The sequence below is a fragment of the Schistocerca americana genome, chromosome 7, assembly GCF_021461395.2.
Source record: "Schistocerca americana isolate TAMUIC-IGC-003095 chromosome 7, iqSchAmer2.1, whole genome shotgun sequence".
Classification (NCBI taxonomy): Eukaryota; Metazoa; Arthropoda; class Insecta; order Orthoptera; family Acrididae; genus Schistocerca; species Schistocerca americana.
In genome coordinates, this window is record NC_060125.1 from 520,516,709 (window position 1) to 520,534,425 (window position 17,717).

At 47.9% G+C, this 17,717-nt stretch overlaps 1 protein-coding gene across 1 annotated transcript in view; it reads right to left on the reverse strand.

Moving 5' to 3' along the window:
* Positions 1–17,717, reverse strand: part of LOC124623059 (SH2 domain-containing adapter protein B) — a 140,367-nt gene that overhangs the window by 104,760 nt on the left and 17,890 nt on the right. Inside the window, exons 4-6 of the mRNA XM_047148852.1 lie at positions 14,609–14,884; positions 10,270–10,713; positions 3,762–3,943 (exon numbers count right to left, since the gene is read on the reverse strand). Coding sequence (XP_047004808.1) covers positions 3,762–3,943; positions 10,270–10,713; positions 14,609–14,884 — 902 coding nt within the window. The remainder of the gene's footprint in view (positions 1–3,761; positions 3,944–10,269; positions 10,714–14,608; positions 14,885–17,717) is intronic.

Below are 17,717 nucleotides of genomic sequence, written 5' to 3' on the forward strand. Positions count from 1 at the left end.
GTAATGAATGTTCAGTGATATATGAATACACGATATGAAAAAAAAACCGACACACCAAAAAGAAATTATCCTAATGGGACGGAAGCCGGTAGATGTGATGTACATGGACAGACAAACAAATCATTAGTTTCAGAAAATTTGGATATACATTCAAGAGAAAGACCCTCACAAATTGAGCAATTAAATAACGCTTTGGTTCAGCTGTGGTCGTTATGCAAGCATACCAAGTGGGTCTTGTTATGAAAGAGCATCCCAGACCATCATTCCTTGTTGTCGGGCCGTATGGCGAGAGACAGTGAGGCTGTTATCTTATCGTTGGACGGGGAGTCTCTAGACACATTTTCGGGGTGGAGTCTCACTGACTGGACTAGAGCTGTCTTCAATGACGAATCTTGCTTCAATTTGAACCACAAAAACCAGCGAAGACGTCCACGACAGAGGTAGGATACCAATCTGTATCGTAACGTCACCGGTGATGCAATTTTGAAGCTTCAAAATAAAATTCTGCGCCACGCCTGACTGTATAGAAGCATCGTGTGCTTGAGTGATTGCGATACCTCGTGACAAATCTGCAGTAGTCTTATGCGGAACTGTTCTCGTACAGCGAGGCTTAAAATCTTAGTCTTTACTAATGAAAGTCATTTGAAATATTAATTTGCCTACCTTGTTATAATTCCTTATCGATTTTCTTACCTTATTAACCCTTCTACCAATTCCGATATGGAAAAAATACAAATAAAAAATTTGCAGAATCTGTTTGGGAATCGGAGACGGTTTCTTCGTTCCCCAGTGAAATGTCTTGGTCACAACGGCAGCGGCGCTTTTGTTCAGCAGCGTGTACTTATTAGTACGCAAGGAACAATCGCAACAGTTTATTTCCTCGATTTCTAGAAAAATATGAGCTTGCAGACCCCGCATATGCTGATGAAAAAAACTCAGTTTTCAATTGTATACTGATTCCGTCAATTTTGTGTAGATTGTGCGTGTTGAAATTTAGGGGATATTCTCTCAAAATCGAGGGGGTATTGAACCAAAATACACTCTCAAGACAAAAAAGAAAGAAAAAAACGACGCACCATGAAGGAATATTTCGAATGAGACGAAAAGCGGCAGATGTGACGTACATGTAGAGATAAACAAACGATTACAATTTCAGAAAAATTGCATGATTTATTCAAGAGAAAGCGATCCACAAAGTGAACAAGTCAGTAACGCGTTGGCCCCCTCTTGGCATTATGCAAGCAGTTATTCGGCTTGGCAAAATTAACAGAGTTGTTGGATGTCCTCCTGAGGGATGTCGAGCCAAATCATGTCCAATAGGCGGGTCAGATCATGGAAATCCTGGGCTGTTTGTAGGGTCCTGCTCGTAATGCTTAAAATGTTCTCAATTGTGGAGAGATTCGGCGACCTTTCTGGCCAAGTTACGGTTTGGGAAGCACGAAGACAAGCAGTAGGAACTTTCGCCGTGTGCAGGGGGGAATTATCTTTCTGAAATGTAAGCCCGAATGGCTTCCCATGAAAGGCGACAAAACGGGGCGTAGAATATTGTCTACGTACCTCTGGGCTTAAGGGTGCCGCGGGAGACAACCAAAGGAATCCTGCTGTAAAATAAAATGGCAAAACACGCCATCGCTCCTGCTTGTCGGCTCATTGGCGGGCGACAGTCAAGTTTGTATCTCATCGCTGTCCATGGCATCGCCGGCGGCTGTGACCGAGCGGTTCTAGGCGCTTCAGTCCAGAACCGCGCTGCTGCTACGGTCGCAGGTTCGAATCCTGCCTCGGGCATGGATGTGTGCGATGTTCTTAGGTTAGTTAGGTTTAAGTAGTTCTATGTCTAGGGGACTGATGACCTCAGATGTTAAGTCCCATAGTGCTTAGAGCCGTTTGAACCATGGCATCTCCAGACACATATTCGCTTGTCAACGGGGCTCAGCTCGAAGCGGCACTCGTCACTGAAGACAATTCTACTCCAGTCAATAAGCTGCCAGGCCTTGATGAGCTGCAATGACGTGTCTGGAGACGCCTTGGGATGTCGCCCAGCCATACGGCCTGACAACCAGGTCTGATGGTCTGCGGTACGTTACACTTACAACACAGTGGTACGTCGACGATATTCTACGTCCCGTTTTGCTGCCCTTCATGGGAATCTATCCTGGGCTTACATTTCAATAAGTTAATGCCCACGCGCACAAGGCGAGAGTTTCTACTGGTTGTCTTCGTGCTTGTCAAATCCTTCCTTGGCCAGCATGGTCACCCGATCTTTCTGCAATTGAAAAAGTCTGGAGCGTTATGGGCTGTGCCCACCAATTAGCTCGAGATTTTGGCATTCTAACACGCCAACTGGACGGAGTTTGGTACGATATCCCTGGGAAGGATCCGGCCGCTGTGGCCGAGCGGTTCTAGGCGCTTCATTCCGGAACCGCGCTGCTGCTGCTACGATCGCAGGTTCGAATCCTGCCTCGGGCATGGATTTTTGTTTTGGTTTTAGGGCGCAAAACTGCTATGGTCATTAGCGCCTGGTCCGTGACTTAGGAAACAGTAAAAAACCGAAAATGGAAACCAGCAGCAACGGGAACAGAACTCAAAAAATTGGAGAAACTAAAAGCAGAAGGAAGGCTTAAAAATCCACTACAGAAAGGGGTTGGTTGTCCCCAAAAAAAGCTTCAAATGACTGAAGTCATTTCACTGGCGCTAATAAACTCGAGAACGCGATCGCCCGAGCGCGTGTCATCTGCTAAAATTGACGATATATCAGGCGACAGCTGTAGACGGGCGCGTAACGGAGTAAAATAGGGGCACTCAATTAAAAGGTGTCTTACCGTCCACAGCTGAGAGCAGTGGGAACAGAGTGGAGGAGGATCGCCGCTTAAAAGATGTCGATGGCTAAAAAGACAGTGCCCTATCCGGAGTCGAGTTAAAATTACCTCCTCCCGACGACGCGTTCGGGAGGAAGAGGTCCAAGCACAAGGAAGAGCTTTCACGTCCCGCAATTTATTATGGGGAAGTGTCGACCAATGTGCGTGCCATAAAAGAACAACACGACGACATAAAACGCTCCGTAGATCGGCGAAGGGAATCGATTGAATAGCTGGCCGAAGAAGAGAGACTTCAGCCTTGCCCGCCATATCGGCCGCCTCATTTCCACATATACCAACGTGTCCCGGGAGCCAGAGGAACGCCACCGAGACGCCCCCCAGGTGGAGCAAGCGCAGACAGTCCTGAATCCGGTGGACTAGAGGGTGGACAGGGTAACGAGCTTGGAGACTGAGGGGAGAGCTGAGAGAATCTGAGCAGATAACATACTGTATCCGCTGATGGCGGCGGATGTAGTGGACAGCCTGGAGAACAGCGTAAAGCTCAGCAGTATAAACCGATCGGGCATGGATGTGTGTGATGTCCTTAGGTTCGTTAGGTTTAAGTAGTTCTAAGTTCTAGGGGACTGATGACCTCACAAGTTAAGTCCCATAGTGCTGAGACCCATTGGAAAATTTTTTTTGTAGTCATTTGTCTATCTGTACATGCGTATCACATCTACTGATTTCCGTCCCATTCGAATTATTCCTTTTTGGTGCGTCTTTTTTGTCGTCATATAGTGTATCTTAGACACTTTCATTTTAGGTTACCACAGTGACTTGCCAAATATGAGGAATTGGTTGACTGTGTCTAGGCCTCCCCTTGTTAGAACGTTTACCATTTCTCCTCTGCAGATGTGAGTAAATGAAGTCCAGATGACTGGTGCGTGTGATGTGAGGTAGGCCTACCTGTCGGCGCCGCTGGAGTCTGAGCTATGCGAGCTGAGCGAGGTGCTGCGCCGGCTGTCGGAGCTGCTGGTGGAGCGGTTGCCCTCGCTGGTGCTGGAGCGGATGGACTCGAGGCTGCCGCCGCTGCTGCTGGTCGCCATACTCTCCGTGCTGGAGAACTTGCTGCCCGCCGCCGGCCGGCCCTTGAACTCGAGGATGAGCCCGTGCGGCCGCGCCGGGGGCGGCGTGGGCGTCGGGGCGGGGTCGGGGGCGGCGGTCGGGGGCGGCACGCCGAGGCCGGCCGGCGGGAGGCGGCCGCCGCCTCCGCCGCCCCCGTGGTGATGGTGGTGGTGGTGATGGTGATGGTGGTGGTGGTGATGCGGGTGGTGGTTCTGGTGGTGGTGGTGGTGATGCATTTCGCGCCGTGGTAACTGCAAAACGTTTTAACATACAAAATTCCGTTAAGGTGGAATTTACACTATCACATTTTCTTTGACAATGAAATACGATCAAGTATTCATCATATTTTCTTTGACAAAGATATTTGACGTGGCGCAAACCAGAGGTGTGCAAATTCTCCTTCTAACATGTCTGCCCCTGAAATTTCTTGGCAGATTAAAACTGCGTGCCGGACCGAGACTCGAACTCGGGACCTTTTCCTTTCGTGGGCAAGTGTACTTGCCCCCGAAATGCAACGGTCCCGACTTCGAGTCTCGGTCCGGCACACAATTTTGATCTGCCAGGAAGTTTTATATCAGCGCACACTCCACTGCAGAGTGAAAATCTCATTCTGGATGTTTGCCCCTATCTCCCCTGCAACCATTAATGCAGCTCATCCTGCCGCAATGGAGAAACAAGAGTACAGCTTGGTTAAAGCAGGCCAACTTAGCTTTCCGCAAACCTGGAAAGCTTCAAGGGACCTGTTCACTCTGCTGTGGGGTGATGGCCTAGTATTGTATCATTGAATCCCCCCCTCCCCCTCGGAAACAAACAATTTGGAATTGTAACTTTCATTGATCAGATTTCTAGTTTTCGAGGTATTTAGATGTCTTCAGTTAAAATGAATACCATGTATACAGAGTGATTTTTTAGAAATTATTCAAAAGCCAAGATCGCTTAAATACTTTTTACTGGATAGCCGGTTTCAACATACTAAAAGTGCCATCATGGGATCTGAATCTAGATTAACATTTATAAACCATTTGGATATGAAACATGAGGCAGACCAGCTGATACAAAATCATTGTTACAAAAAATAAAAAACAACTGCTCTCATGGTCATTCTTTTCCATAAGATATGTAAAACCGAAGTCACAAGATAAAATATCACAGTGTAATGCCGACCGTTGTTAGTCGAGCAGCGCTCATGTACCAAATAGATTTATCTTGTGACTTCGGTTTAACATATCTTATGGAAAAGAATGACCATGAGAGCAATTGTTTTTTATCTTTTTGTGACAATGATTTTGTATCAGCTGGTCTGCCTCATGTATCGTTATTACCAAATGGTTTATAAATGTTAAGCTACATTCAGATCCGATTATGGCACCTTTAGTGTGTTGAAACCGGTTTTCCAGTAAACAGTATTTCAGCAATCCTGGCTTCTGAATTATTTCTACAACAGAGTGATCGCCCCACTACGCACAATGTGTTAACTTCATTAGAGTGATTTTGCTAAATGAACGATCGCCAAAAGGAGAGGGAGGAAAAAAGGTCGCACTGAAATATAGTAGAAAACGTATTGCAAGGGAGGTACACCCATTTGAAGGTGAAGACAAAAGATCTTTGACAGTGACAGGCAGGTGGCCCGCCATCACGGGGTATGCCTGACGTTGTTGTGGAACATGCTCCACGACAACTGCCACTATCTGTATCAGTTAGAACGTGTGCATGTCTTATTACACTACTGGCCATTAAAACTGCTACACCACGAGGATTACGTGCTACAGACGCGAAATTTAACCAACAGAAAGAAGATGCTGTGATATACAAATGATTAGCTTTTCAGAGAATTCACACAAGGTTGGCGCCGGTAGCGACACCTACAACGTGCTGACATGAAGAAAGTTTCCAACCGATTTCTCTTACAGAAACAGCAGTTGATCGGCGTTGCCTGGTGAAACGTTGTTGTGATGCTTTGTGTAAGGAGGAGAAATGCGTACCAACACGTTTCCGATTTTGATAAAGGTCGGATTGTAGCCTATCGCGATTGCGGTTTATGCTATCGCGACGTTGCTGCTCGCGTTGGTCGAGATCCAATGACTGTTAGCAGAATATGGAATCGGTGGGTTCAGGTGGGTAATACGGAACGCCGTGCTGGATCCCAACGGCCTCGTATCACTAGCAGTCGAGATAACGGATGGTGCAGCCACATCTCGATCCCTGAGTCAACAGATGTGGACGTTTGCAAGACAACAACCATCTGCACGAACAGTTCGACGACGTTTGCAGCAGCATGGACTATCAGCTCGGAGACCATGGCTGCGGTTACCCTTGACGCTGCATCACAGACAGGAGCGCCTGCGATGGTGTACTTGCGGACGAACCTGGGTGCACGAATGGCAAAACGTCATTTTTTCGGATGAATCCAAGGTCCGTTTACAGCATCATGAGGGTCGCATTCGTATTTGGCGACATCGTGGTGAACGCACATTTGAATCGTGTATTCGTCATCGTCATACTGGCGCATCACCCGGCGTGATGGTATGGGGTGCCGTTGGTTACACGTCTCGGTCACCTCTTGTTCGCATTGACGGCACTTTGAACAGTGGACGTTACATTTCAGATGTGTTACGACCCGTGGCTCTACCCTTCATTCGATCCCTTCGAAACCCTACATTTCAGCAGGATAATGCACGACCGTATGTTACAGGTCCTGTACTGGCCTTTCTGGATACAGAAAATGTTCGTCTGCTGCACTGGCCAGCACATTCTCCAGATCTCTCACCAACTGAAAACGTCTGGTCAATGGTGGCCGAGCAAGTGCCTCGTCACAATACGCCAGTCATTACTCCTGATGAACTGTGGTATCGTGTTGAAGCTGCATGGGCAGCTGTACCTGTACACGCCATCCAAGCTCTGATTGACTCAGTGCCCAGGCGTATCAAGGCCGTTATTACGGCTAGAGGTGGTTGTTCTGGGTACTGATATCTCAGGACCTATGCACCCAAATTGCGTGAAAATGTAATCACACGTCAGTTCCAGTATAATATATTTGTCCAATGAATACCCGTTTATCATCTGCATTTGTTCTTAGTGTAGCAATTTTAATGGCCAATAGTGTACATACGGACTTGCCTCCGAGGCGGCGGCTTCGTCGCTGGGATCTCCGTCACCCTTTCCATTCACAGATGAGGCTACCTTTACGACGGGCGGTATCGTCAAACTTCTGACTATAGAGAATCCTCATAGTATGGTAGCAACGAACCATCAGCGCTGTTTAGCCTCAATTATGGCCTGGAATTATTGGTGACTGCGTCGTGAGATCAGTCGTCCATCCACCATGCCACGCATTCAGGGGTATCTGCACTCTCTGCTGATGACTCTAACTCCCTGCCATGATGGACATTAATCCTTTGTTGGAACGAAAGGTTCCATGGCTACTACACGGGATGCACAAAATAAACAAAAAAAAAACAACAACAAAAATCCGAACACACTGCCATGCGTAATTCGGTACAGGAAAACCGTCGGTATTCAAAACAGCTTGCCGTCGTCTCGGAATGGGTAAATACAGGTGTTGCATGGTTTTCAAGCAAACATTACACCTTTTTCTTGCAAAATAGTGATAGTTTCAGGTAACGGTGATGGACGTTGATAGCGATGACGCGTACTTCTCTCCAAAGCAGACCGCAAAAACTCAGTAATACAGAGATCTGGTGAGTGTGGTGGTCAGTGCAGATGCGACAATTCATCCTCGTGGTCACAAAGCCACTACTGGACGACGCGTACATAGGGGCCCTGTCACCTTTGAACACATAATCACCATTGGAAACAAATGGAGTGGGCTTGGTCACCCAAAATGGTCACCCAATCCTCGGCGACGTTGCAGAGTAACCATGGAGCCCATGGAACTGGCTGTCCAAATCATCAGGAAACCCCCCGCAATGTTTCACTCGTGGGACATAAACTCTGCCAGAAGTTGGAAACAGTGTGGAAAAAGACCATTCGGAGCAAATGACTTTCTTATGTTGCTCCATAGTCCAGGTTTCATAGCTTTGTTACCACGGTTTCCTGTTACGGTCATTTGCATCGCCGTTAAGTGGCTTTGGAATTCCAGCTCGCCCTGTAATTACCTTCTTATGGAGCTGCCTTCGTGTTTTGTTGGTGGTCACAGAGTTCTCGAATGCGACATTCAGTTTTGCGCTGACTTTTGCAGCTGTCATACTATTTTTCGTCACAATTCTGTTCAATGACCATCTGCCAGCCGGCCGCTGTGGCAGAGCGGTTCTATGCGCTTCAGTCTGGAACCACGTGACCACTACGGTCGCAGGTTCATATCCTGCCTCGGGCATGGGTGTGTGTGAAGTCCTTAGGTTTAGTTAGTTCTAAGTTCTATGGGGCTGATGACCTCAGATGTTAAGTCCCATAGTGCTCAGAGTCATTTGAACCATTTTTTGAACCGCTGCCACGATGGCTCAAGACACACATTTGTCTGCATTGTGACTAAGCGGATGACGTTTCTCGCTTTTGCTGTGTGCGGTATAAATGTTAGATATGATGACTCTTCAAAGATCAAACACTGGCTATCTTGGTTACGAAAGCATCCACCATATAAGAACCAACAGTTTGTCCATGTTCGAATTCATTTAACTTGGAGATGATGCATACACGACGAGACACAACACTGTTTTGACCAAACTTGCAGCTTACTGACGGCAATGCACAGGTGTTATCTTTCTTTCTTTGGGCCTTAATTCCTCTGCAACGTGGGGCCTGCCGTTTTATTACGGATCTGCCAGTGTTAGCTGCAGAGGGTGGCCGGATTCCCTTCCTGCCGCCATCTCGAACCCCCCGGGATGTAGGTTGTGTACCCCAGCTGTCTGCGTCTAGTGTAAGCCATGAAATAGTGCGAACGTTTTCAGATGGCTGTGAGTCGTGTAACTGAGGCGGAACGTGGGGACCAGCCCGGTATTCACCTAGCGGGATGTGGAAAACCGCCTAAAAACCACATCCAGGCTGGCCGCATACCGACCCTCGTCGTTAATCCGCCGGGAGGATTCGATCCGGGGCTGGCGCGCCAACCTGAGTCCAGGAAAATGTAGCAACACCACGCGCAGGCTTGGCCAGCATCAGCATTTATGTTCAAGCACACATTGCTCGCAGTGCTTCCATATTTTTGTCCAGTCCCTGTATACGATGGTGATCTAAGTAGATTACTGCCTTCTTGAGTTGTGGAGCTAAAATGCTAGTACAGACAGAGCATTACCATTTATTTGGTGTGTCTCTTGTGTGCTTTCAAACACTTACACCTACACTGCCAAAGACATTTTATCTCTACCTCGAATTGGGCGAACCTCCATTGGAAGGTATTTCCGGGAGTATGTAGAGGGTGACAATTATTGAACTATATGAAATAAAATCGTCGTAACTTCTGAACGGTTTGCGTGAGTACATTTAAACTGGACGGCTGGCCACGGGGCATGATGGGAATTGTGCACACATGGTTTTGTTTAGCGACGAAGCCCACTTTCATTTGGATGAGTGCGTCAACAAGCAAAATTAGTGCATTTGATGGACTGACAATACGCATTGCGCGACCGAAAGTTTCTTCACCCTCATCGGGTGAGTGTGTGGTGTGCAATTTCCTGTGGATGTTCCTTGATGGCACGGTGACTACCGAACGTTGCGTGAAGGTTTTGGAAGACGATTTCAACCCAATTATCGAAACTGACCCTGATTTCGACGAGATGTGGTTCATGCAATACGGAGCACGACCCCATCGAAGCAGGGGAGTGTTTGATGTCCTGGAGCAGCACTCTGGGGACCGCATTCTGGCTCTGGGGTACCCAGAGACAAATGGCATGGGTCGCGATTGGGTGGCGATTGGCCGCCATATTCTCCGGATCTGAACGCGTGTGACTTCTTTTTGTAGCGCTATATTAAGGACAAGGTGTACAGCGATAACCCCAAAACCATTACTGAGCTGAAAATAGCCGTTCAGGAGGTCATCGACAAGATCGATGTTCCGACACTTCAGCGGGTCAAGCAGTATTTCGCTGTTCGTTTGCGCCACATCATCGGCAATGATGGCAGGCATATCGAACATGTCGTAATCTAAATATGAATATCTGTACTGAAGTTTACATGTTGAATAAAGTGTGTGCACTCCGTAGTTTGAAACTAATTTATGTTTTCTTTTTCCCCGATACAGTTCAACAATTATCACCCTGTGTGACCTCGTTCCTTCCTTATCCCGTCAGGGATTGTTTTCTGCAGTTGGTTCTCTTTCAGCAGTACTACTCTGTTTGTCTTAAAAATGGAGGAGGCTAGGCGGCCGCTCGTCTGCAGCGTAGCGCGGCGGACTCACCTCCCTGGCTCGCAGCGACTTGACGGGCAGCCGCGCGTCCTTCAGGCGGCCTGCGGTGGTTCCGGACTCGGGAGCGGAGGCGGGCAGGCAGGGCGCGCTGCGAGCGCCGGAAGCCGCCCCCGCGCCCGCCCCCGGAGGCTTGCTGAACTTGGCGGGCAGCGGCGCCGTAGACGGCGGGGACGGCGCCGCCCCCACCGCCCCCGCAGCGGCGCCCGCGGCCGCAGTCGCCGGGCGAGACTCGTCTTCGTCGTCCTCGTCCAGGTCGAGCGAGTCGAGGTCCCGCGACAGGCTGGTATCGTCGACGAGCGTGACGCGGCGCTGGTGCACGCGCCGCCGGAGGTCCTTGGGTGTGAAGATGCCCAGGCCGGACGGGTCGTCAGAGGGCCCGGCGCGCGGCGCCAGCGAAACCACTCCGGGGGCGGCGGCCGCTGGCGTGGCGCTGGGCTGCAGCACGCGCCCACACACACACCTCTTAACCCAACGGCCACCCCGGCGTTTTCGTCTACATTGTAAGTTAACGAGCATTGCGCTCTCATTTAAATATATGGCCGAAAGAGTCCAGTATTCAGCAACGCATATTTTCACCAGCAACCATTAAGAGTTTAGTTTCAGACAAGGCACAATTTAAACATAATTTAAAAGAATTTTTGGTGGCCAACTCCTTCTATTCCATACATGAGTTTCTCAACAAGTGCAGTAGACCATTTTAATGAAAATTAATTATACTTTAATTTTTGACAATACTTGGTTATAACAGCCAAGTAACTACTTACTGTGTGAATGATGGATGTATGGAAGGCAGATTTAAGTCTTAAGTCTGTAAATAGTGGAGGTTTAACTTTAAATCTTGCACATAATCTGACTGCTCTTAACTGAGGATCACTGAAATGAATAATTTACTTTAATTTTTCACAATACTTGGTTGTAGTAGCCAAGAAACTAGCAAATATCTGAATGATGGATTTAATGAAAGCAGATGTAGGTATTAAACCTGTAAATATTAGAAGTTTCAATTTAATTCATGTACATAATTTTACTGTTTATTGACTGAGGATCATTAAAATTAATGAAACTCAAGTTTCTCTAATTACATTTTTGTAATGTGTTTAGCCCGCATCTCGTGGTCGTGCGGTAGCGTTCTCGCTTCCCACGCCCGGGTTCCCGGGTTCGATTCCCGGCGGGGTCAGGGATTTTCTCTGCCTCGTGATGGCTGGGTGTTGTGTGCTGTCCTTAGGTTAGTTAGGTTTAAGTAGTTCTAAGTTCTAGGGGACTGATGACCATAGATGTTAAGTCCCATAGTGCTCAGAGCCATTTGTAATGTGTTTATCTGACATGTTACACACCCAGGAGGATTCCCTCTTTTATGGGTCTATGGAATGAATAATTAATCTAATCTAATCTAATCTACAGGAACTGTGAAACGAACCCTGTCGTCCAGGACCACGTGCCACAAAGCGCGCAGATTCACTACGAGATGGGGAACTTCACAGGCGTCTGTTTTTTATTGAGGCCTAAGCGCTGTAGTGTGCGAGTGAGACAGACGAGAACCTACGTCGTAGGGAAACGCAGTAGAAGCCGTTTGTGGCCGAGGAGACGTAGCAGTGTTAAATATGACGGATCTAAGAACGGCCAGAAAGGGAAACATTTACGAAAATGCAGTCACCACAGATTTAGAAAACATCGTTCTTGTGAAACACAACTATCACAACACACACGAAGTGTTGTTGGTATTGACAAGGGATTTCAAATTAATTCCGTATTTCTAGATTTCCAAAAGGCTTTTGACACTGTAACACACAAGCGGCTTATGGTGAAACTGCGTGCTTATGGAATATCGTCTCAGTTATGTGACTGGATTCGTGATTTCCTGTCTGAGATGTCACAGTTCGTAGCAATTGACGGAAAGTCATTCAGTAAAACAGACGTGATTTCTGGCGTTTCCCGATATAGTGTCATAAGCCCTCTGCTTTTCCTTATCTGTATAAACGGTTTAGGAGACAATCTCAGCTGCCGTCTTAGGTTGTTTGCAGACGGTGCTGTCTTTTATCGTCTAATAAAGTCGCCAGAAGATCAAAATAAATTGCATAACGATTTAGAAAAGATGTCTGAATGCTGCGAAAATTGTCAGATGACCATAAATAATAAAGGGTGAGAGGTCATCAACATCAGCGCTAAAAAGAATCCCTTGAACTTCGGTTACACGATAAATCAGTCAAATCTAAAGGCCGTAAATTCAACTAAATACCTAGTAATTACAATTCCGAACAATTTAAATTGGAAAGAACACGCAGAAATGTTTTGGGGAAGGCAAACTAAACACTGCGTTTTACTGGGAGAACACTCAGAAAATGTAACAGATCTATTAAAGAGACTGCCTACACTACGCTTGTCCGTCCCCTTTTGGAATACTGCTGCTAGTTGTGGGATCCTTACCAGATAGAATTGACGGAGTATATCGAGAAAGTTTAAAGAAGAGCAGCACGTTTGGTATTATCCGGAAATAGGGAAGAGAGTGTCATTGACAAGGTACAGAATTTGGGGTGGACAGCATTAAAACAAAGCCATTTTTCGTTACGATGGAATCTTCTCACGAAATTTCAATCATCAATGCGAAAATATTTTGTTGACGCCGACTTACATAGGGAGAAACGATCATCATAAAAAAATAAGGGAAATGAAGAGCTCGCACGGAAAGATACATGTGTTCGTCTTTCCGCGCACTGTTCGAGAGTGGAGTAATAGAGAATTATTGTGAAAGGTGATTCGATGAATCCCCTTCCAGGCACTTGTGAGATCTGCAGAGCGCTCATGTAGATGTTGCGGGCTAAAATCCCAAAGATGTTCGGACTCACATGCGGTTTCTCTTCGTCGAAATGTCTTGGCTCAAACTCGTCTAGGTGTTGAACCGGAGGTGTCGCATTACACGCCCTGAATTAGACACTTGCGACCCTTTGGTTAAATTATCTGTCGCATGGCAAGTTTGTGAAATACAAAGTTAACATAACATATAATAACAGTAATAATAATATCGGAAACTAAATTAACGGCCCATAAATGATGTAGGCCACACGGCTGCGATTTGGTTAGAATAATATTTATTCAGAATGCAAACTAATAGCGAAAGTGGTCGTACTTAGAGGTACTGTTACATTCGGGCGCACATCCATTTGACACAGTTCGATCATTCACAATCTCATCGCGAATTACAAGTCCACTACTCCACCTCGTTAACTATGCGAAAGATAGAGTTCACACCAGGTGCGCGGCTGCTCACCGCTCAGAGACTAAGTCCCGCGATACCACACAACGCGAAATTTTCTAAGTCTTTTCACTTCCTAGCTTCCTAAAGACCGACCGCCCGCATTCGCTTCTGTATCCGAATTGTACTCTTTCGCGTCTGCCATCACCCAGTGGTGGACGGGTGGTACACATCTTCTTCAACACCGTCATCCATATACCGTTTAATTTCACGCCCTCCTCCTTACGACTGAAATTATTAGGGTGTTTAGCGATTTCGATTGCCTCCCTGTAGAGCCTTTCGTAATATCCGCTTGTGGCGGCTAGTACTTACGTCTCCTCCAAACGAATATGGTGGTTCCCTGGCTTCGCAACAGCTGATCCTTCCGTTTCTCCTCTTCTACAGTTGCCCTTGTGCTCTTCCAAACGTTTTGAAACCGTTCTATTAGTGGTACCCACATAAACATATCAAAACGTTTGGAAGAGCACAATATTTCGAGGAGACGCAAGTACTAGCGGCCACAAGCGGATATTACGAAAGGCTCTACAGGGAAGCAATCGAAATCGTCAGACACCCTAATAATTTCAGTCGAAAGGAGGAAGGCGTGAAATTAAACGGTGTATGGATGCCGGTGTTAAAGAAGATGTGTACCACCCGTCCACTACTGGGTGATAACGGCGATCGATGGCAGCGGACAGCGGCCAATTGCACTGACGTTTTCAAAACACGTGACGTCACGCCACGGCGCGGGAGCGCGCGGACACTGAATTTAGAAGCAGTCAGTAGCGAGCCAGTGGGTGTGTTGGACCTTCTATCGAGCTACAGACCCCCTTGAAGATGTCTCCCGCAGGCGGAGACGAAACGTTGGGAATTGACACAGAATTCATCAACCGACCACGGCATAACAGCCCGGATAATTATAATGGACAGGTTTTCTCAAATTATCACCAATACCGTGGACTCACAGATCTGTGTCGTGTGTGTTCCCTATGCGCCAGTTTTGTATAGTGCCACGTTGTGTGGCACCACATTCTGCAGTTATCCTGCAGTGAGCACGAGTGTAGTAATACGCGCACAGGGAATGCAGCAGGCGTACTGTACCTTGGAGAAACCGTGCAGTGCAGGGTGGTTGGAGAGGCGGTCGATGTCCTCGGTGTCGTCGGTGGCGGCTGCGCGGTCGACGCGGCAGTCGAACGCCGTCTCGTAGATGTGCCGGCGCGCGCGCGGCTGCCCGCTCATGTCCAGGTACTCGTCGTCGAGGTCCGCGTCGCTGTCGCTGAAGCGTGCGTCGTCGCCTAGCGGAGGCGTGGCCTGCTGTGGCTGCGGCTGCCCGGGCTCTTCCGTCGCACTTCCGCCCGCGCAGGAACACGACGCCACCTGCCGCACGGCGACGTTGCTCCAGCAACCAGTAATACACTTTCTGTCGTCTTTTGTCGAAGGAAGGAAGGAAGGAAGGAAGGAAGATTACGGTTTGTCGTCCCGTCAAGATGGAAGTCATTAGCGTCGAAATACAAGCTCGGCGTGTTTCAAGGATGGAGAAGAAAATATGTCGTGCCCTTTCAAAGGAACCATCCCGGTATTTGCCTGGAGTGATCAAGGAAAATCTCAGAAGACCTTAACCTGGAAGGCTAGACGAGGACTTCAACCATCGTTCTTCCGAGTCCAGTGTACTAACCAATGTGCAGCCTCACTCGGTGTTTCTATCTCATTTTAAGTCAGCAGTGTAATACGTATTTTTAGGTCTGTGCCAGGGCATGAACAGTGCCGGGCTAAGCAATGTCGGTGCCACTTCTTTCAGTACACCGAAAAACAAGTCCAAAGATGCAAATTTTACTTTTTTTTAACTTGATGCCTAGTTTCGGGGTGAGACCCAGTTTAAAATCATCGTAACATAGTCAAAAATTGTATTTCCGCAGACGTGAAAACCGTGTCAGAAACGTGCAACGAACACTTACAGCACATGCAGATAACTCATATTTGTAGGCGCTGTAGCTGTTCGTTGCACATTTTTGACACGGTTCTCACGTCTTCGGAAATACGATTTTTGACTATGTTACGATGATCTGAAACTGGGTCTCGCCCCGAAACTAGTCATCGAGTGTAAAAGCGTAAAATTTGCATCTTTGGACTGGTTTAACGTTGTACTGATTAACAGAAGTTGCTAGAGGAATGAACAAAACAATCTTTGCTCGCTTTGGCCGACATTGCAAGAGCAGCAACGCGCACATGCTAGCTGCTCTGCAATCTCTGTTAAAGAAAGTATTTGGTAAAAAAGTTGATTTATTCGTATCTTATAGCCTCATTCAGTCGTTTCATGGTGTAGTGGCTATCGTTTCTTTAATGGTCATAGTTACTGTTATACTTCGAAAATATGTAATCCACCAAACGAAATTCGAAAAGACTGCACTGAAAAGTAGGAAAGTAAGAGTCGCGATGACTTTAAGTTTCGTGCACCTTAGGTCATACATTGCTACATACGAAATGTAGTTAATGTACTCAATTTTTGTAGGAAAATGAAACACCTATAGCTGTTCTTCTTGTCGCTCTTGTTGTTGTGGTCTTCAGTCCAGAGATTGGTTTGATGCAGCTCTCCATGCTACTCTATCGTGTGTAAGCTTCTTCATCTCCCAGTACTTACTGCAACCTACATCCTTCTGAATCTGCTTAGTGTATTCATCTCTTGGTCTCCCTCTACGATTTTTACCCTCCTCGCTGCCTTCCAGTACTAAATTTGTGATCCCTTGATCCCTCAGAACATGTCCTACCAACCGATCCCTTCTTCTGGTCAAGTTGTGCCACAAATTTCTCTTCTCCCCAATTCTATTCAATACCTCCTCATTAGTTATGTGATCTACCCATCTAATCTTCAGCATCCCTCTGTAGCACCACATTTCGAAAGCTTCTATTCTCTTTTTGTCTAAACTATTTATCCATACATGGCTACACTTCATTCAAATACACTCCTGGAAATGGAAAAAAGAACACATTGACACCGGTGTGTCAGACCCACCATACTTGCTCCGGACACTGCGAGAGGGCTGTACAAGCAATGATCACACGCACGGCACAGCGGACACACCAGGAACCGCGGTGTTGGCCGTCGAATGGCGCTAGCTGCGCAGCATTTGTGCACCGCCGCCGTCAGTGTCAGCCAGTTTGCCGTGGCATACGGAGCTCCATCGCAGTCTTTAACACTGGTAGCATGCCGCGACAGCGTGGACGTGAACCGTATGTGCAGTTGACGGACTTTGAGCGAGGGCGTATAGTGGGCATGCGGGAGGCCGGGTGGACGTACCGCCGAATTGCTCAACACGTGGGGCGTGAGGTCTCCACAGTACATCGATGTTGTCGCCAGTGGTCGGCGGAAGGTGCACGTGCCCGTCGACCTGGGACCGGACCGCAGCGACGCACGGATGCACGCCAAGACCGTAGGATCCTACGCAGTGCCGTAGGGGAACGCACCGCCACTTCCCAGCAAATTAGGGACACTGTTGCTCCTGGGGTATCGGCGAGGACCATTCGCAACCGTCTCCATGAAGCTGGGCTACGGTCCCGCACACCGTTAGGCCGTCTTCCGCTCACGCCCCAACATCGTGCAGCCCGCCTCCAGTGGTGTCGCGACAGGCGTGAATGGAGGGACGAATGGAGACGTGTCGTCTTCAGCGATGAGAGTCGCTTCTGCCTTGGTGCCAATGATGGTCGTATGCGTGTTTGGCGCCGTGCAGGTGAGCGCCACAATCAGGACTGCATACGACCGAGGCACACAGGGCCAACACCCGGCATCATGGTGTGGGGAGCGATCTCCTACACTGGCCGTACACCGCTGGTGATCGTCGAGGGGACACTGAATAGTGCACGGTACATCCAAACCGTCATCGAACCCATCGTTCTACCATTTCTAGACCGGCAAGGGAACTTGCTGTTCCAACAGGACAATGCACGTCCGCATGTATCCCGTGCCACCCAACGTGCTCTAGAAGGTGTAAATCAACTACCCTGGCCAACAAGATCTCCGGATCTGTCCCCCATTGAGCATGTTTGGGACTGGGTGAAGCGTCGTCTCACGCGGTCTGCACGTCGAGCACGAACGCTGGTCCAACTGAGGCGCCAGGTGGAAATGGCATGGCAAGCCATTCCACAGGACTACATCCAGCATCTCTACGATGGTCTCCATGGGAGAATAGCAGCCTGCATTGCTGCGAAAGGTGGA